Source organism: Pyxicephalus adspersus, chromosome 5, assembly GCF_032062135.1.
Source record: "Pyxicephalus adspersus chromosome 5, UCB_Pads_2.0, whole genome shotgun sequence".
Classification (NCBI taxonomy): domain Eukaryota; kingdom Metazoa; phylum Chordata; class Amphibia; order Anura; family Pyxicephalidae; genus Pyxicephalus; species Pyxicephalus adspersus.
This window is the reverse complement of record NC_092862.1, coordinates 103230917-103252487: the sequence shown is the minus strand read 5'-3', so window position 1 is coordinate 103252487 and position 21571 is coordinate 103230917. Positions and strand designations below refer to the sequence as shown.

General features: G+C 34.5%; 1 protein-coding gene across 2 annotated transcripts in view; it reads left to right on the top strand.

The window, feature by feature from the left end:
* NEK11 (NIMA related kinase 11) overlaps positions 1 to 21571 on the top strand; it is a 158934-nt gene that overhangs the window by 47631 nt on the left and 89732 nt on the right. For both annotated transcript variants that reach the window (XM_072412330.1, XM_072412329.1), the window contains exons 4-6: positions 5776 to 5894; positions 11512 to 11576; positions 15431 to 15557. In XM_072412330.1, the coding sequence (XP_072268431.1) occupies positions 5776 to 5894; positions 11512 to 11576; positions 15431 to 15557 (311 nt within the window). The remainder of the gene's footprint in view (positions 1 to 5775; positions 5895 to 11511; positions 11577 to 15430; positions 15558 to 21571) is intronic.

Sequence of the window (21571 nt, the reverse complement as noted above, 5' to 3'; positions counted from 1 at the left end):
GTGTCCTATACAAAGAAAAGCTGCAACCTCATAAATAAGTTCATATGTACAAATTAAAACATTAGACTTTGACCTACATTTAATGCCAGCTCCAGCTAAGCTGAAAAATAAAAAAAAATTAAAAACTACAAAATTCACACAAGCTTTAACATGTTGAGAGTTGTGGAACACAGATTTTTCATTTTCCTATGAGAACCAGCCAGATATTTCTAAGTTCTTACACTCACTTTTTAAGTTACTCATCCTTAGGGAAGAAGTGCTCTGACATACCTTCCAATATTGTACATCCCTTTAGCCATACTATAAATATTTAACCCCGTTGAAGGTACAGTTCTAATTTTTATTTAAAAAATGAAATTCAAAAATTGAGATTTTACACAGGTAGACCACATTACAGCACATACTGTATATACAGTACATATGCATGAATTGCATATTCATTTCGGTAAAATTCATTTTTCATATCAGATGTCAAATAACAACCATGTCCCGAATATAAATAACTGTGTTGAAATGTATAAAATACATTTATATAACATGAATAAAACTTGAAAATCAGCATTTGCATGTCAGTTTTGTCATGTCTTTTCCTGTATGAGGATTGTATATATACCTTGCTGTCCATAAATCATGCTGAAAAATGATAAATAGATTCAGAGTAGCAGAATGAAAACAGAAATGGATTTCTGAAAAGTAAAACACCATTTCTGTATTGCAGTTAGCATTGTTGCTGACTAGGCAAGTTGGTAAAATGTCTATTTTCATCTTTAACGTATTGTATTGTTCAGTTGTCTTTTATAGTCATGTAAAAGTGAACTCCCCATTGAAATGATTGACTTTTTTATTATATTTGGGGCAAATATTAGATCCGTATTCAAACAGATGCTAAAGTTTATATACTTTAATAAAACACAATAAAAAAACCCTTTCAATCATTTATTCTTCATATAAGAAATATAATGAGATGTAATGGTGTTTTGTGCTTCCATTGGTAGATTTTCTAGTATGTTTGAGATCGACTTTGAAAAATCAATTTCCTTTTCAAATTGTGGACAGATGGCTTCACATTCACATCAAGCACACACTTATTATAAATGAGGATCACCCTACCAGTAAGGTCCTCCCTTTGCTCACCTCCTCCTGTAAGGGGCCAAAACACATTACCTTATAACCTGCAAACTGTTTTCTATTTTAAACATAAAATAAATTAATATTAATGACTTGTATTTATTTGGTGCCTACATATTATGCAGCACAATAAAAATCTAATGTCCCACCATAGTCATACGTCATTATGTCATATATGTAAATTCAAATAAAAGCTGTAGTTTCCTACAAGTCTTTTGCTTCTTTCTACAGTTTAATGATACCAACTCTGATACCAGCTTTCAGATCTGCAGAGATAGGTACCCCAGCCTACAGCCTATCAGCATTTGGTTGGAATTTCAAGACAAATCAGCCAAAACAAGTCACTCCCTAGTCCTTCAAGTGGACCTCTTGTTTTTGCAAGACGAGTATCAGAATATTGTTAACATAAATACAGTTTCTTCAGTTCTTCAGTGATACATAGATCCTTTAGATATCATATCCATTCTATATGATGCAAGCTAAATTTTTTTTTGATGGGGGGGGGGGGGGGGCATTGGGAGTTGGAGATCAATCATATTATAGATGTGCCAGGTTTGAAATTCAGGATGGGGATCACTCTATTTTTTATGACACGTAACAAAACTAAAAAAAATTGACACAAAAAAATCTAACAATTTTACAAATAAATTGGCAGATATATTAGAATTTCAACCAATAGTCTGATGGTGGTCAAATCCCAATCTGCACTGTGTCATTGTTCATTTCCCAGTAACGAAGCAGTCACATACAATAATTTTTCATGTTTTACAATGTTAACTGACACACTCTCAAAGGATTTTATTTGGTAACATGTCATTTTCAAATATTAGTCTGCCTGCAAACATAGTAATATCACATAGTCATTCATAGGGTGAAAGCACACTCTCTTGTATAATGACAAAATTAAAGTGCGCTTCCTGTAGAAATTATACAAAACTAGGCACTATTTTCTCCAAACTGTCCAGATCCATCATCTCACATCTTTGATTACCCTAAAGACACTTTTTCAATTTGTTGCATCAAAAACCTTCTTACAAGTTTAAATGCACATTTAAGGTATTTTATGCTTGTTTTCTACCTGTAAAACCTGTGTAGACGGCCAAAAGCCATGAGACTATAGTTGGATGCCACCATGTTAAGTATGATGTCAGCAGCTTTAGCAGACTCAAAGCAGTCAAGACAGTATTCTTTTTAGCAGTATTTTTTTGTAATACAGGGGAACCCCTTGAAATACTTTTCAGATCTTCAAGAAACCTGTGCTATAATTACTGTACCTATAACTTACAGTATGTTAGCAGGGTGGTCAGTAGGAAGAATGCCTCTTACATTGCTGGCCAGTGGGAAGGCTCCCACCCTTACAGATAGCTAAAAAAACATTGGATTCTATTAAACTGACCTGAGAGTAACAAACTTCTCCTCGCTCAAGGAACCCCTTAGCAACCTCCAGCACAACCCCATGGTTCCATGGAACCCTGGTTGAGAAACGTTGCTGTATAATATTCACCTACCCCCTGACAACCATTACTATTATTACACAGTATTTATAAAGCCCTGACATGTTATGCAGCGCTTTACAAAGTCCATTATCATATGGCTAGCTGTCCCTCAAAGGGCCTCACAATCTAATGTTTCCACCATAGTAATATGTCTTTAATACAGTCCTAGGTCAGTTTTTTTGTGGGGTGGGGGTAAGCCAATTAGCTTAACTGCATGTTTTTGAAAACCGGAGTACGAGGAGGAAACCCATGCAAACATGGGGAGAACCTGAAAGCTTCTTGCAGATGGTATCCTAGCCAAGATTTGAACATGGGACTACAAAGGCAAAAGTGCTAACCTCTGAGCCACCGTGATGTTCCAACCATCGGCCAATAGCTGCCCACTATGTATTGAAATTTAGTTAACTGAACTTACTTTGAAGAACAGGTTTGTTTAGTTTCAAAGAAATCAATTATAATGTCGGATACAAACAGCAGCAACATACTTTTTATTATATCATCTATGGATATAACAAGGCTGAACTATTTTTTGTCTTTATCTGGAGTTCAACTTTAACTTGGTTTGTATTAATCCAGTTATGCTGTATTGATTTATAACCTTGCTATATTGTGATAAGGGACACTAGGGTGAGTTTGCCTTTAGGCCTAATGTTCCCCTGCCAGACTTCAGAGGTATTTTTAAAATTTATTTATTATTTATATACCACTAATATATTGCAGCACATTCATCCTCTGTGCAGATGCACTTTCTGCTCTTCCCTCCAAGCAAAACCCCTTCAAAACATAAAATAGCTGATGATAGACTTTGTAGTACTGTGATTTGTAGATTCTCATTTAACTAGAAGGGTTTTGTAAACTCTGAATTGGTTGGTTGAGGACAGCGTAAAGAAAAAAGCATTTTTTAAAGGGTTTATTATTAGGAAAAAATTATGCTTTCAATTTAAAATCCCATTTGGTGTCAGAGTGGTATGTAAATGTGCACAACTATATTATAATAACTCTGTATATATTATTTTGGCATAAAAATCTCTGCTGCATTCTGTCTTTATTTTTTTAAGATACTGCTTGCTGTTCTTAAAAAATTCAAATCTTTCTCAGTTAATATTACAGCCTAATGTTGTTCTATCAGCTGTAAAACAACATAAAATAAATCAGCTGTAAATGTATTCTGTCTGTTTAGTAGATAACAGCATTCAACAATTCTGCCAGTTAGTATGAAAACACAAACTATTTATAGCCGCCACAGAAATTTTGTCTAAATACATAATAAGTATTTCATTGCATAAGGAAGCTCAACAAATCTAGGAACAAATCTCAATTCCATTCCTAATATTTTTTGTACAGTTTGTACCTGATTTGTTAAATCTCTCAAAGATAGGAGAGGATACACTTTTATCAGTGAACCTGGGTGATCCAAAAAAACCTGAAATGGATCTGGTCTAAGGACCAAAGCTAATGATTTTTAGAAAATCCTTTCCAGGTTTGCTGGGTCACCCAGGTTCACTGTTGAAAGTGTATCCTCTCCAGTCTTGGAGAGCTTTTTATAGTATAGATAAACCTTTGGATAGCATGAGGATAGGTTAGAACTGTTTTAGGTTTTGTTGTTGTCTATGTCCCTATATAGAGATTTCACTTCACTTAAGGGTTTGTGTATAAACAGTAATGGCCATTATTTAACCTGTCTTTCGAACATAACTTTCTTTAAAAAAAATCAAATGTTATGTACTTAAAAAAATTAACGATTACAGAGGTATTGTTTTCCCACCTGTTCAGATAATGCTTGGATTTTACTGAACATGGTTTCATAAACAGGTTAAATGTGTTGGACTTATGTTGTTGGCTCTATTTATAAAACAGGGAATCGGACATCCCCTCAAACATTTCCTGGTGGGAATCAATTACTGCCATTAAATCCCATGGACCAAAGGAATGCTCTTTATAGTCAATGGGAGATAAATTGTTCACCTAATGCTCTTTGAGTTTGGATGAATGTTCTTTGAAGGAAGAAAATCTGATCTTATAAGTGGAATTTTTACCTCTCATAGGGCATGATTTATTAAAGCTCTCCAAGACAGGAAAAAAATGGACTATCATGAGAGAACCTGTGTGATCCAGCAAACCTGGAATAGATTTGGTCCAGGATTGAAAACATTTGCCAACTAATAATAGATGAATGAAAAAAAAAACATTCCAGGTTTGTTTGATCACCCTGGTTCTCCCAAGAGTTTTTCTCCAGTCTTGCAGAGTCCTAATAAATCAGGTCCATAGATTTCAATGAGATTCAGCACGAACATTGGGTTCACTAAATGAGCCTGATTTATTTAGGCTCTCCAAGACTGGAGAAGATACACTTTCATCAGTGAATCTGGGTGATCCATCAAACCTGGAATTGATTTCTGAAAAGTTATTTGCTATTTGTTAGCAAATGTTTTCAATCCTGGACTAGATACATTCCTGGTTTGCCAGATAACCCGGGTTCACTAATAAAAAAGCATCTTCTGTCATGGAGAGTTTCAATAAATCAGGCCCAATGTCTTTGAGCTGGGCACATGCTCCTCTGGAGAATGGTAAAGATACAGATACACACATATAGAAGATACAGATACACATATAAAGCTAGGTTAACTGTTGTTACAAGAATAGGAGGGGAGGGGAGAAATCTTTCCAATATAAACATTTATAGCAATAAAGACTAGACAGAAATTCTTATCATTTTGTATTCTAAAAATAGAAGTAGTTTTGCTGTTAATATTTAAAAGTCACAACATGGGAAGAAAGAGGTAACCCAGATATTATTAGAAACCTAAAAGAAATGAAAAATTCTAGCCCTAACTCACTTTACCCAAAACATAATTAAAATTGGTTTCAGAGTAATATTGTCCAATCTGCCCAATAATTGTTGTCCTATATGCAGTCTAATGTAGAGCAGCAGGGAAAGTGTGAGAAAGGTGCAGCCTGATTGTTCTAGTGTCATAGATTCCTCTCTACCATGCTTCCAAACAACAGTACCTTCATACTGCTAGAACCTTACTGTTGCATTTTTGTACTTGGAGCTTACACAGGAATATGGTTCTCTGCCCACCTCCTTATACGCCAGCCTTATTTGCCTTGTTTTGCCTTACTTATGATCTTTTTATTCTTTCTCCTTCAGGGTCGAGACCTAGATTGTAAGGTACAAGAATACAAGAAAAATGGTGACGTAGTTCCTGAAAATCAAGTGACAGAATGGTTCATCCAGTTATTGCTTGGTGTAAATTACATGCATGAAAGGTACTTCTTTTTTATCATTACTATAAACAGGAAGAAATATGTATAACCCAAGATTATTATACAGGAACAAATATCTTACAATGCTCGGTAATGAGCATATTTTAGAGCAAGATATAGTGATAAGTAAGCATTTGCTAGTTTTGTGATTTGATTCAGAAATCATTTTTTAACCAATCTAAAAAAGATTTGAAAAAACAAACGACATGCAGATGACCATGAAAATCATAATGACAAAAATGCAAAAACAATCATTCATTGTTGTTATCATATGCGCTAGTGATGTTGAATATTTTTGCATTAATGTCACAGCAGTTTAACTGGCCTCTGCTTTGTATGATCATTTACAATAAGAATATCTATCGCGACCCTATCATCTCATATATGAAAAAAAAAGAAAAACAGTATGGAAAACAAGTTTGTTATTGTACCACCGCCTGCTCCACCATTCTACTCTGTATTTAATAAATACTACAACCTTGGGAATCTACAAAATCTAAATAAATATAAAGGTCCCCAACACTTTTAGAGGTAGTACAATATCAGTATAAACATTTTCTGAACTGTACCTAAAAAAGAAGTGGGAGCAAAAAAGCCACATGATTGGTGTCAATGGCAGTAATGGTAAGTTGTGCTCAAACAAAAAGTTATTGAACCTTGCTCCTTCATTGGAGGCTATTTGCAGTGATGTTAATCCCTTTCTCCTGCATTGGTGATGAGTCACAATGCCATTGGTAGTTAGTGGCAATAATTCCTAAACCCCTTACCACTCTGTTAGTGGCAGTGCTTTTTTTGTATTTTTTTACGTGCCAGGATTTTAGGTATATTTGAAATTAAGAAGTATTAAAGAATTTAAATGTGTTCTGCATTATTTTCTTTTTTCATATTAAAAAACATTTTCATACGTCCACACTGAGTATATTCTGTATTTAGGGGGACTTAATACAGTAATGTAAGCACAAAGGAAAGATAAGAATGTACATTCATTTGCTTAAATCTAGGTAATGAGTTAAAAAAAAAGGAAAACAGAAAAAATATACATTTTTGTGGGATAAAATAGAGATTTTTAGAAAGAGTCTTGCAGTAGTTATATTTTATCAAAGCACTGAAATATAATAAATTGCAACTTACTATATTTAACTTAGAAAAAAATGTTAGGCAGGTTTTTTTATTGCAGAAGGGACATCACATGTCCCTGCAATAAACTGAATTTATCTGCGTGATTGCAATCTATTCTTCTAGCTGAGGACAGGTGAGTGTAACTAGAAAAATCAATCTAAAGCAATCAGAGAGGTAAGTTTATTTTATGCCTGCCTGCTTGCAATTTTTTTCTTTTTCTTTCTTTCTTAATTTTATACACTGATCCTGCCATCAACACCCCTTCTGTGCTAGGTTAACATTGCCCATTCACTGTACTATGTCTCTGTGGATGAGAAGTGTTATCACAATAGTACATAGTATGATGTATTTTGGCTCCATGGAAGTGCTCTGCAATTTTGCAGAAATGCCTTCAGTAGTATGTTACTGGACCAAAAGATGACCAAAAAGGGAAGTTCATTGTTAAGGCTTACATACCTTTTGCATGTAAAAAAAATCTGAACTGAAGTGTTTCCCTAGAAATGTATGGTAAAATACAGATAAAGGAACACAATTAATAAAATTATGTATGCAGCTCTTTGAATTTACCCTATTGGTACCCCTGCTTTATTTCCCTGCACAATTCATGTGGTTTGCTATTCTGTACTATTTTATTGAAATTACTCTGTTAACCTTCTGCTTGATAACAGTAAAATAGGATGACATATCACTATACATAGGTCACTGTAGAATAAAACCTGTCTTTACAATATGTTTGCATTCTTTGGCCTGTTACTGTTCTTGATAGACAGCAACTGCTAATCAGCAATAGCAGAGGTGTCTTTCTCAATGTCACAGATGCCTCTACTTTTATTTGTATAAATTGTATTAAATTAAAGGACAGCACTGTGCTGAGAGGTGCAACTGGGGTAGAAAGAGCTTAGAGCAGAGACAAGTCACAGAAAAGAACAATATCACATCGAAAGCAACCTTAGTAGGCAAGAAGAAAAGAAGATACATTCTGCTATTCAATTTGCATACTATAGTATGGCAATGAAAGCAGAATTGCGATTGTATAATCAGAGTGCACGATTCTGATGATAATTTTAATAATGATATGCATATGGTGACATAATAATGGGCGTATTCAAGGAAAAAGTGTAGCAACCTAGGATAACCAAAGATCATCCTTCTCTGGTTTAAATTAAAGTCTGATTGATAGATATGGACATTGTTAGGACATTTTTATCATCAAGCTCATCTTAATGGTTTTGTCATTTTCCAAAATGTATACGAAGCATAAATGCAAACCTATTGACTGAACATTGATATTCTTATTAATGTGATGCTTTATGATAGGGATTGTCAACAACACTATTTATAGAACATGAGCAATGTGGAAATTTGTGGACAGAATGGACCTGATTTATTAAAGCTCTCCAAGGCTGTAGAGGATAAACTTTTATCAGTGAAGCTAGGTGATCCAGAAAACCTGGAATAGATCTGGTCCAGGATTGAAAACATTTGCTAACCTTGAATCACCCAGCTTCACTGATGAAAGTGTAACCTCTCCAGCCTTGAAGAGCTATAATAAATCAGGCACAATGTTCACAGAACTATGTGGACATTATATAACTTCAGACCTGATATGACTTCAGACATGATAGAGTTTATTAATAACCCTAATCCCGTGGTTGATCAAGAGAAAGGCAAAAATGAACACATGGTCCAATTTGCTGCAATATAGGAGAAACCGGAGTGGTGCTACTTATTAATATTGATAATAATTTGGTCATTTAAAAATACATCCAGCCTTTAAACAATCTACAGATCTTACTAGAACTAGCTGCCATTGAAGTCTATTCCATATTTTTGCAGCTAAGTAAAAAGTGCACCTTTTACATACAAACGTTAAAGGATATTTAAACCCCCAAAGCACAACTTTAATATATTGGAGCTTGCCAGTCTGTAAAAAGTGACACATTAGTTTTCTTTTCAGACTAATTACATTTTTAAATGCTATTTTTTATGTACTAAATACATTTTATATTACTAGAATATCAGTAGCCTTCTAACTTCAGGAATCAAATACCAACAATCTCATGGTATTTTGTTTTTATATTTTGGTCTCTTAAAAACTCTTATCGGCCTTTATTACATCATTCCCCCGCTCCTCCCTTTTTATTCAAATTTTTATTTTTTACTATTTACTTTTTTATTTTAGTAATGTCTGTAGTGTTGCATTAAAAAAACTATACAACATGTTAGTCGTGCCTATATAGCAGAATTTTTGTGTCACAATAAATTTTCCTGAAAGAGGTAGAGTATTTAATTTATTAGTAGTATTAGTAATACCAAAATTATTTCTAAATCAATAGGCCATAAATAAAATATAGAGAGAGCTATTTACAAAGCAATAAACCTTAAATGTATCTGATATAATGATATTAGGTTATTCTTAGTTAAAATGTATGTATCGTTTATACTCAAATATAATAATAATAATAGTAATAATAAAAAATGAAAATTTTTTCCCCCTTAAGATGCTATTAGAAAAAAAAATCAGTTTATACTCAGGTCACACCAGCAGATACTCCTGTGTCCTTATATAAAGTGTGTACCAAAATTTTGCCTTCAAGACAGGAGTTATGAGCTTGTTACACACTTTATATGAAAAGACAGTGCCATCTCCTGGTGGCAAACAATAATACACAAAAAGAAATTTAAAAGGGGTTGACCCATCATACCCTACTTAAAAGTACAAAAACCTTTAACTTGTAAAAAGAGGGAGAAACATATGTAGAATGAGCCCATGTATTTTAATTTTATTTTAAAAATGGCACATCATAAATTTATGTATACATATATTTCATTGTAATTTCTTTGAATTACTGTTTTGTGTGTTAGCAGTCCAGGCCACATTTTGTGCCCCAGGTTTATAGTCCAAATCAAAGCATTTTCTGTATTTTCAAGTAAAATAAGTAACTCGATCTATATTTGGATCAGTTTATATCCCAGTATATACGTGTGTGTATGTATAAATATATATACACAGGTAGTGCCCAGGTTAAGGACATCTGACATAAGGACTCCTAGATACAAACAGGGCTTCCCTGCTTTCTCCTGTGCAGAACGGAGGCTTGAAGGAGGGAGGGGCAGTTTGCCTGACTTGCAGAAGAAATCTTTTGCTACACAGCTGAGGTTGTGGGTGATCTTAGGGGGATGAGCTCTTTCTGCAGCTTCATGTAACCCTATAATGACCAAGTCAAACTCTGCTGTTCTTTCTTTTTGGATATCAAAGCACAGCTTCCTCTAGAAATAAATGAATGTCTAGGCTCCAAGATTTTTGCTTTTTTTGCTTTGTTGATTTTGTAGCACATCTGCTTGTGATGCTGGTAAACCTTCCATATTGCCACTTAAAATATTAATGTATTTGTACTGATAAAAACTTGGATGTTTCTAACAGACTCAGAGTGGCTTTGGACGTTTGAATTTGATTGGTGATGCAAGAAGCAGAAAGAGCTCAGTACAATTAGGATGCACTACTATTGCCTTCATATTAGCTTGCCATGTGGTCTATATGTACTGCGTGATCCTAGAGAATACAGATTTTTCTGGGCTGTGCACTGTGTTTAAACAAGCACCTGTTACTTGTTGCATAAATGTGCTTTCATTAATGCAGGTCATTTATTTTGAATAAAGCAGTATTGCAGTACATACCGGTAGTAGTGTGCTAGCAAACATGCATTGCTTTAGTGTATTGGGGTGCCATTTACCACACTAACTTGTGTATAGTTTTAAACCCTGTAACGATGGTGTGAAGTTGGCCTTAAAAAGTATTTTAATGAAATAGCTGATTTTAGCACAGGTGCCGAAAGGTGGATTGCTCTTTAAGCAATTTAAGAAGCTTCAGGGTTATGAATAGTTAAGCCATGCATTCAAATATATTTTACTGCAGAGGCATATGAGATGATCTGATTTACTACATTTGATCAATAAAGTGAATCATCATTCTAAGCAAAATGTAACAGTGCAGAAAGTTTACACCAAGTTCTATTGCCGAGTTTTGCCAAGTTTTATTGTAGTTGACATTGGATAAACCTTTTGTGTTTGGGATTAAGTTCTCCTGAGGTTTAAAAGAACCCGTTTGTATAATTTTCCATCACATTTATCCTCTCATGTATGGTTAAATATATATGGATTATACTTCTCAGTTCCACCACTCAACTACATCATGCAATGTGAACTTGCAGGATTATTGATGCTTTAATTAACAGTGTTTTAAGTTTTTGTTTTTACAAACAGAACACTGTTACTTATCCTTTTCCTTCTGTATGTTGGTTGTCAGTTTAATTACATATATTTCCTTCCTATTTTGTTTCATTCTGTTTTATTATGATGATATCCTTGGCCTAATTATTAGCTTGACAGATTTCCTGGCATTAGATCATGTGTACTTTTAGTGTTGACAAATAGAGTGAGGAGAGCAGATTTGTGTTTCGTGTGTTTATTTTCATTTGATCCCTCTCATTTGTTTTTCTAGGAGAATACTTCACAGAGATTTAAAAGCAAAGAACATTTTTTTGAAGAACAATCTGCTTAAAATTGGTAAGACTTAGTGACCCTTGTAAATGATGTGGAAATGATTTGATTATTTATGGGTTTGCATAATTAATGTGTGTTGTTCTGGGTCACGTTTCAGTTTCATAAATCATAGTTAGACTTTTTGTCTCTGGGTTTAGCTTTCTTACTGTTTTTGTGCTCACATTATGATAGCTAAAAGGGAATGCATAGTGTTTTAAATATTCTCTTTTAAATGATTTTTTAAAATGTATAATATATACATTGATACAGCTTTATCCTTTTTGTCACAATTGTTTTTGATGATGTTGTGTTTGTATGTACTAAAAGTGATTTTACCATATTTTTTATTTCAAAAAACATTTGGTGAACAGTTGCAAACCGTAATAGTACATATAAAATCAACTATATCATCCTATAATTCTATGTTCTGAAAATAGATGGTTTGGAGGATCTGTTTTAAACTTTCAAGTATGTAATGTTCTTGCAAAATTGGTTGGCCATCTGCATTAGATCATGTGTACTTTCAAGGCCTTTGATAAAAATTGTCCTGTCCTAGGCAAACACATATTATTCTGTGTTAATAAACTGGTTCCACTTTCCTAATGCCAGCCAAGGCCATAATTAAAGTGAGACTGAAGAGACTTTTTAAATATCAGAGCTAGGCTGAAGCTTACACAAGATTGAGTTGTTTTCCAGTTCAGAGAATGGTTTTGACTTTGCAGCTGTCTTCTACTTGTGTTCAAGAGAAAAAGCACATTTGTTTTTTTGTTTCATATAAAACACATAACTATTAGTTTATTTTCCAATAAACTTGTGCAGTATTATTTCTGCCCAGCATGAAAAGCCATAAGGCTACATGAATATCCTATTATACAACATTCATTTAAAAAACTATTTCTGTGAGATGGTAGAGTTTTTACATTATCATATCTTAGCAAGTATAATATGCTTTTGTCCAGTACACATTTACACACATGCAAAGTTCTGTATTAATATTTTTATTGGTGTTGCACACTTCTATGTGCTTTACGGGTATATTCATAACCAATCTACACAGCAACTTGTTTAAAGAATGTTCTGGCATATTCATTCTGTGTAAGTTAAGCAACATTCACACTTTTGCACTGTTATGGTCCCCCTTCTGGCAGGTTATGCGGGATCACCCAGTGTGCAAAGTCTTAGCTGCTACTGGTCTTCACCAGAGCACCCAGCAAAGGGCTATGGGTTGGTAATCCTGGTGACTATCAGACTCTTTGCTGCTGAGTGGGAACAGGTCAGGGACCCCAGTGTTTACCTACCAAAGGGCGGATCAGCAGAAGTAGGTTAGTTAGGGAGAGTTAGTTAGAGAGTTAGGTGTGCTCACAAAGTGCTTCACAGGCAAGGCGGTGTCATTAACCAGACAAGAGATCAGGGCAGTCGGCAGACAAGGTGGTGCTGGTAACCAAATAGGAAGTTAGGGCAGGTGGTAGGCAAGACGGTGTTGGTAACAAGGCAGGAAGTTGGGTAACTAGTAAATGAGGTTCCAGTTAAATGTTGGCCAGGGAGAGTTCCAAATGCTAAGAAGATGGTGCAAAGTCACAGCAACAGTAACCATTACCGCTAAATCCCCATGAGCCTCTGGCCCATTTTAGGAGCTTCTTCCTCCTCTCCTGTGTCAGTGTGTGCATGACCACCCACCCACACACATGTCAGACACATCTGAACTATTACCATGGCCTGTTGGGACTTCTTTTAGTAAAAGAATGTTAGTAAGTATGCATTATTTACTCCAAATTATTTAATTATTATAGTTGATTTTTGATCTTGTACATCACTACATGCTGCTCAGAACAAAGATATATCAAAAGTATAGGTATATCAGTCTGGAAATAAGTACATTATTTTGCTTCTTCTTAGCTATGCCACACACATAATAATCTGAACATTTTATATACATCAGCCAAACAGTAACCATGACTCATTTCTCCAGACTATTTTAGAGGTACCACAGGTATGCTAAAATGAATTCCACTGTTTCTTGGTTGTTGAGTTCAGACATCTTAAAGCTATGCGTACGTAGTCCAGGGATCTAATCCCCTTACTGATTATGGAGCAGCCTCCTATTGAATGTCACTCACTTTTAAAGCTTATTAAGTTTTTTTTCCTCCACACATAACATCCAAGATATGTGACACCAGGACAGAAATGCACATACACCAATAAAAACATTGTAAAAAGTTTTTCAAGGGGGTATGACCTGAACATAGTGGTATGAGTATATGTTCTTAGAAATTCCCTTACTGACCCTGGGTTTGGAGACATTTTAAATGTTATTTTTTGAATAAATAAAAAAACTTTCAAAATAACATTTGCAGCAATCACAAATGCTAAATCAGTTTTAACTTAAATATGCTATGTTTAGTGTGGACCTTTAAAAAAATTCTTGGTTTATGCCTACTATATGTAGCTCAGTAATGTAAACTGCATTAACCTCACTAGCGGTTCATTTCTTTTATATGTCTAAAAGCGGTACATTGTCTTTTATGAAAATTTATTTGACAGTATAATATAATAGTATGAGTATAATAAAGTTTGCAACACAAAATCATGTCAAAGTTTATTTTTACATTTTTTATTACATTTTTTAAAACCTATTAAATTTATTATTTTGACATGATTTTGTGTTTCAAACTTTATTATACTCATACTAATATTTTATACTGTAAAATAAATTTTCATGAAAAACAATGTACTGCTTTTAGACATATAAAACTGGAAAGAAATGAACCGCCCAGGAGGTTAATAAATTGAGCCCAATGGTGGTGCCTGCAATGGAGTGGGGACAGGTGAGTGTAATTAAAAAATTTTGATCAGGCAGGTAAGGTTATTTTACTGCAGAATGAACATCGCCCATCCATTTTGCATGCTTGGTTGGCAATTTTTTTTTATTGCTGGAGTTTAGTTATGCTTTAGGTAGTCTCAGCAAAATAAATCTGTCTTTGGTTCTCCAATGTTTTGTGTCAAATTTAAAAATAATTTTTTGCTGAATTTATAAACCTATACATAATTATTTTTGAACATGAAAGTAAAACTGTTTGAAATTGTTTTAGTGTTTATCTCCTTAGCAAGTCAATTTAGCAGATTGATAAGTCAGTGAAGCAGCAAATGGAGTACAGAATTGAGAAAATGTGTATGAAAATGAGCACCAGCAAATTTTTCACATCTGATGGGCATCACTTGTAGTTGGAAATATGGCTAAATAAACAAGACGTTAAAACGGATGGATGAAAGATTAAAACGTAGCCCAAAATAATTCACCTAGAACAAAAAAAAAAGATTACTTGAAAATTTAAAGTGAAGGTGACAGAAGCGTTTACACCTTGTGCATTCTGCAAGTATCTCTGTTAATTTTCAGATAAATTCCTATGCCCCAGTAGGGTCTTTTGGAATGGAATTGAGGTGTAGCCTGTAATTGGGGCATCCACTTTTTCCATGTTGGTATTGTGCTTCACTGCTCTTACCACTGGGGTCGGCTGCCTGTATTTACCTTTTTTATATTATTTTTATTAATATTATTAATAATAATAATAATAATAATAATGTAATAATAAAAAGTATTTATTTAGTGCCAACTTATTACGCAGTGCTGTACATTTTATAGATTACCTTTTTATAACACCACAGGGTGGGGATTATCAACAGGGGGCAGGGCTGCATATATAAGTGTATGTATAAGTATATAAATATATTCCTAATTATGCTAAAGTGCAACATTTATTATGGTGTGCTTACATGACTAAATATTACAGCTTAAATTGTCATTTAATTTAATACAATAATTGCAACAGTATTACAGCACATATGTTGTTTGTTTTATTATTTATTCCAAATGTTTCCAGGGGATTTTGGGGTTTCTCGTCTTCTGATGGGCTCAAGTGACCTGGCAACAACCTTCACTGGGACTCCATACTATATGAGTCCTGAAGTCTTGCAACATCAGGGATATGATTCAAAGTCTGACATTTGGTGAGTAGGCGTTTATTGGAGTAACTTTAAAGTGTGTAGTTATTCTCCAGTGCAAAGTATAACAGTTATTCCTGACAGGTCTGTAGAGCAGGGATGTGTGTGGTTTAAGTAGGCATGTTAGTGGTATTATTTACTAACATTTCAAGCTTCTAGGTGGGCTATGGTAATGAATCTTTGAATTGAACTTTCATTCTAAATTATAAATGCATACGTGGCTGTAAGAGTATTGCACTTGTATAAGGATTGTATTTGCTTTTACTCTTTTCATTATTTGATTTTCTGATCTAAATCTCTTAGATTAGTTTGATCATTCTATGTTAGATAAAGGTATATATTATATAAAAATGCTTTTTAAATTTACTACAACTTTTGTTTTGCTGGGTCCTCCAATAATATAGTTTAATGATCAGTTCCCCTACTGTAGTCCTGTATGTTGAACATATGACTTATTATTGTGAGTATATGAATGTAAACATTAAGTCTCTTTGGATCTCATAACGACTCTCCAATTCTTTAATACTGTCCTAAACTTCTATATATATTATAAATTCATTGAATACGGTAGCTTAGGTGAACTTATATGAACTGCATATCTGTCTAGGACTACCCTGTTTAGGGTTTTAACAGCAGAAAAAATATTATTGTTACCCTACTAAGTCATATCTCATAGGGGACTGGGTTAGTCTTCTTTAAATTATGAGCCAGAAGGCAGTCAGAGTTGTCCCTGGTGGTCTCACAATTGTGTAAAGCCTTTAGGGATATAGACAAGCAGCATACATTATGCTGACGTTTGGATGGATGTCTTCCTTTATCTCTAATATTGGATCAGCAGTCTCCAACTTTGTATATATCCCTAGAGGCTATACACAGATGCGAGACCACCAGAAAAGACTCTGACCGCCTTCTGGCTCATGATTTAAAAAGACCAACCCAGTCACCTATGAGGTCTGAATTGGTAGCTGTTGGTCAGCAAACTTTTTCACTCTGTCTTGGGGTAAACGAATACTGTTCTACCAGGCAGCCCTCTGGCTCATGATTTATTAAGACTAACCCAGTCACCAATGAGATATTAATTGGTAGCTGTTGCTCAGTAAACTCTTTTAATTTTTGTTGTGGAAAATGAACACAGTGTTTACAGGTTCACTGTAAACACACACTGTTTCTTTCTTCTTTCAACTGCCTCTTCATCGGCAAGTCATCTTTTGCAACTGGCGAATGCGTCGGGACTCGGGATCCAGTTCAGCCAATATACTGTAACAATTTCTAAGATCAAGTCAGTTGTACTTTGTATAGTATAGGCTGTATAGGCTGTGTCACCCTCTAAATTATTGAGGGTTATGCACATGGTCTCTATCTAGATATTCATCTTTGTTTTACCACTGTATATACCAGTACAAAAACATTTGAGCCACATCAAATCCCTCTTTTCTGTTTATTTTATTAACCCAAGGGGCCTGGCTCTCAACAATAGTATTGTGTGGTTTAGGGACACCAACACTCTTTACCAGTACTGTTACTCTAATAAAGAAAGTGTAAAAGTATCTGGTAACAACAGGTCCATTAGTAATAAACCTATGTTTCAGGTAGAGACTCAAAAAAAAAACAAATTCTTCTGTGTTGATGCATGGATTCGCTGTGACCCACTTTGTATATGCAGTTGATTTGAATACAGTTAGAATTTCATGGGATTTTTCTTTAGTATACAGTAGTGCTTCAAACATACTGGCCACAACGCACAGTCCACTTCTCATGAGTCCTGTTAGGCTGAAAGAGTACTGTCCACAAGAAAATGTTCTAGTTCAGCAATGACCGTGTGATGGTTTAGGGCCTGTGCCAATGGTCTTTGGTCTTGTATCAACAGCATTAGTTTCAGACGCTTCTGAAATCACTCAGAATGTATTAGCAGGTACATATGAAATTCAGTTGACTTTTTTGTGACGTGCATTTGACTTTATTCTAACGAATTTTGTTTTCTATAAAAAAGCAAAACCCATATGCGGTGAACATAAGCTTGTTGACTCTTACCTATCCATGTGGCGAGACCTTCACATAGAGGCCTGTCATGTAAAATTTTTGGAAAGGGTTATATGCATATAATTCTTTGGGAGCATGGGCTTAAAGTGTCCCCATGTGTTATTTATATTCCAATTAATTGAAAAACCTCCTCTATCCGTTGGATACCATTTTAAAGAAAATATATTATGTATGCAGTAATATTTTATTTTATTGCATTTGCAATAATCGTGAAGCGGTAAATGCAGACTTCTACAGATGTTGTTGTCTGTACACATTTAATATATTTTGCAATTCAGCATGTTTTCCTGCCAATAGAAAAGCTAATTGACTACACAAATAAATAATACATGATTATTGTTATGAAATGACTAACCATCCTGTATATATCAATATTAAGTAAAACATGTAGAACAAATATTGGAAATGTAAATTCAGATTCACTTGTGTAGTATTAGGATTTTGATGTCCCAGTTGCAGATGTCATTAATCATCAGCCATCCGTCTACACTTTGTGGGGCCTCAGGGTGATACAGCAGATGGTGCGTCTGGAGTTCAGGTACGCAGTACGAAATTCCCTGTGCACCTGATGCTCTCTGCACAGCAGTTGTTTACAGATCTATAGGAATTTTATTACATATTTGGAACAATACATGTACATAGGTGGTTCTCCTATTACTGTACACAAAATTTATAGCATAACATATGGCAGAACAATATATAGAGTATAATGACTAAAAAAAACCAAAGTTAATAATTGTTAATAATAACAAAACACAGTGATGTAATAACCTTATAGCAGCAGTATATTTTCTGTAACTGTGTAACAAGTTAACTAACCCTTATCAGATTTTTCTATAATATACTTGTGTCCTTATTGTGATGTAGTTGTGTTGATCACAAAAACGTTGGTGCATTCCGTTTGCATTTGAAGTGTGGGTTCAGTCCATTCACATATATGCTGACTTCAGCAATTCGATATTTTTTTTTACACAATTCCTTGTATGATTTCATATTGTTTGCAAAGTTAAATGTCATCACATTCAAACTGAGTATTATTAGGCTTGGTATTACCAAATATCCCTTGCACAGTAAACAGCAAAACCACCTCTACTATTTGAACTCCAATAACTTGTATAGGAAAAAAGAAGAAATTATGACACGGACAAACTCTTGTGTCCACATTTAGTTCTATTACCCTTCAAAGAAGATTTGATTCTGTAAATCGGTAAAACACTGCATAAAATGTCATTTCTATTGCGTTGGATTATAGACTTTCAATATGTAGACTTTTAGGAATAATATATAAAGCCTGTTAAAGAGAGGGTATTATATGTGTTTAAAAAATGTAAATCCTATGGAAGTTTAGAAATCTTCAGTATATGTACTGCACTTTATTTTATTGTAGAAATAGCAGGTATCTTGTATTGGAAGCAGTTTTTTCCATACAGTAATGCACTTTTGTGTGGTGCTATTTTGGAGTGAACTGTATTGACTGCATAATAGGAATACCCCCTACGATCAAGCCATGGAAAGCATCATCTCCTTTATTTTTCAGCATTCTGCATCATCTTTTTCTGCTCTAAATTCTTTTGTAGCTTCCCTTATACATAGGAATGTTTCAAGGCCTTTAGATGCACAGAAACATGACTTTGTTGCAGCTCAGCTTGATCATTTCTGCGAATATTAAGATTTTAATGGAATTTCAAGATACTACATTTCTGAAAGGACACATGTACAGTATGTAAATAAAATGTTTTTTAGAAATGAAAAAAAAATCTGCTTCAAATGGAATTCCTGCTTTTTTCTCACAACCTACTTCTTCCTTCTCCTTAAGGAATACCAGCACATATGGTGTAAACTTTTTTGAAAAGTTCTGGTTGGGTTCTTCAACCTGTATTCAAGCCCTGAAATCAGAGATAAAGTGTGTGCTTTATTATTATTTTACATATTATCAAGTCAATTTCTTATTTATCGAGTCAATTTTTTATTTACTTCCTTGGTTTTGGTTTAAATTGAAGAAAGTGATACCACAATTCCTGTACAGAAAGTTCTCTGTAGAAACTAGTTCATTTTTGCCAGGAATTGGGGAGTGGGGCATTTCGATTCCCACCAAAATCCTCCCTGTCTTCTACTTTATTAACCGTTTATTACTTGAGAATGCAGAACACAGGGTGAGACATTCAAAGATGTGCCTTTTGCTAAGGCTAGGCATTGTAGACAATGTAATTTGTTACAACGGTTGTATTTCCTACATTATTGCAAGTGTGCGTTATTTTACATTTTTTTACTTTATTTTATTTAAAGTATTTTATTTTAATGGTAATTTTAGGAAGCAGATTAAAAAACAAAAACTGCAGACAATCTAGTATGTTTCCTTACTGAAACTTTCACTTAACGTGTTAAACTTTACTTTGTTAAATTTTTATGAAGCTGTCCTATACACAATGTTTAAGAGCTATTTTTCCACTCACTGGCTGACAAGAATAGCAGATTAGAACTGTTAAAATTTCAGCTTTTTATTTTTTTATTTGTATTAGTTCTACTTTTTTGAGAACTCTGCAGCCAAAAGTAGATTATTATTAGCAATGAGCATTAAAACTCATGGTTGTTTTTTTAATGGACTGATGATTAGTGGCTTAGAGCCCTTCATGCATCTGCTACATTAGCCAGTCATTTTATAAAATTCTACATAATTATAAAGAAATGCTAGCATCTGCATAAATAATTACAGCGCTCTACAAAAAAATTATATGTAAATTAAGCGGAACTTCAAAGAGAGAAAAGTTTGCATTTGGTCACTTGTACTTGGTTTGGGGCCACAAACTCCTCCCCATCATCTTTTATGTTTTTAAATGTCAGTTTTAATTACAAAACATCTCAGTAATGAAGAAGCCTGATTAGATGTTCAGCAAGGACTTAATGAATACATAACTCTAATTTAGAAGTTTGCTTGAAATAACCGTGTGTTTTATAAAAGCAGATTGTAATAACATATGCATGGTTAATTCTAGGATTCAGAAATTGGGCTACATAGTGCAGCTGTCTTTCTTATTTTCCTATTTTTTTTATTTTTTAAGCTCTCAATCAGAATATGCTTCAGCTGTATCTCCATGGCACATTTACTAAGTTGAAAGGTTGACTTAGGTAACGAGTTCATATTCGTTCCATAGTTATGATAATTTAAATGTTAGTTTTGAAGTCATTGGAATCAATGTTTATCCATGTTTATAGCAAAGCTCAGTGGTAAAAATAACCTGGCTGTTTTTTGAGTTGGTAATATTTGGATGATTAGATTATATATCAGTGCACTTAGTGCCCTTATCTTTAAAAGGAATGTAACCTTAACATGAGGCAATGGGCCTGATTTATTAAAGCTCTCCAAGGCTGGAGAGGATACACTTTCATCATTGATCCAGCAAACCTGGAATGGATTTCTTCATTCTATTCTATTCTTCTTCTATTTGCTAGCAAATGTTTAGAATGCTGGACCAGATCCATTCATGGTTTGCTGGATCACCCAACTTCACTGATGAAAGTGTATCCTCTCCAGCCTTGGAGAGCTTTAATAAATCAGGCCCATTAAATGTACACACCCTTTCCATAATGAGTGCAAATTTATTAGCATGCGCCACTCACGTGATCTTCTTTCTAAATAGTAGGTCGACGTAAGGCCCTGGTCAGCACCAGACAGCAGTCCCCCAATCTAACACCGCAGTCTTCACCTTTAGGAAGCCCTCGCTCAGCATTGGGAGATTGGTTGCGTCTCCCATCACTCCCAGATTGCCCCCAGGACTTACTGCGCAAGGGATGGTGTCTGGGCATGGGCTGGCAGCAAGCCAGGAGCCCACAGATAAAGCAGTACCAGGATTCCAACAGAGACAAGTCCAGAATACAGAGCAGAGGTCATACACAAAATATCCGTCTACCATACAAAGTACCCAAGGGCAAAACACAAACAGAGTCCAGGTCACAGGCAAGGTTGGTCCAGGCAGCATAAA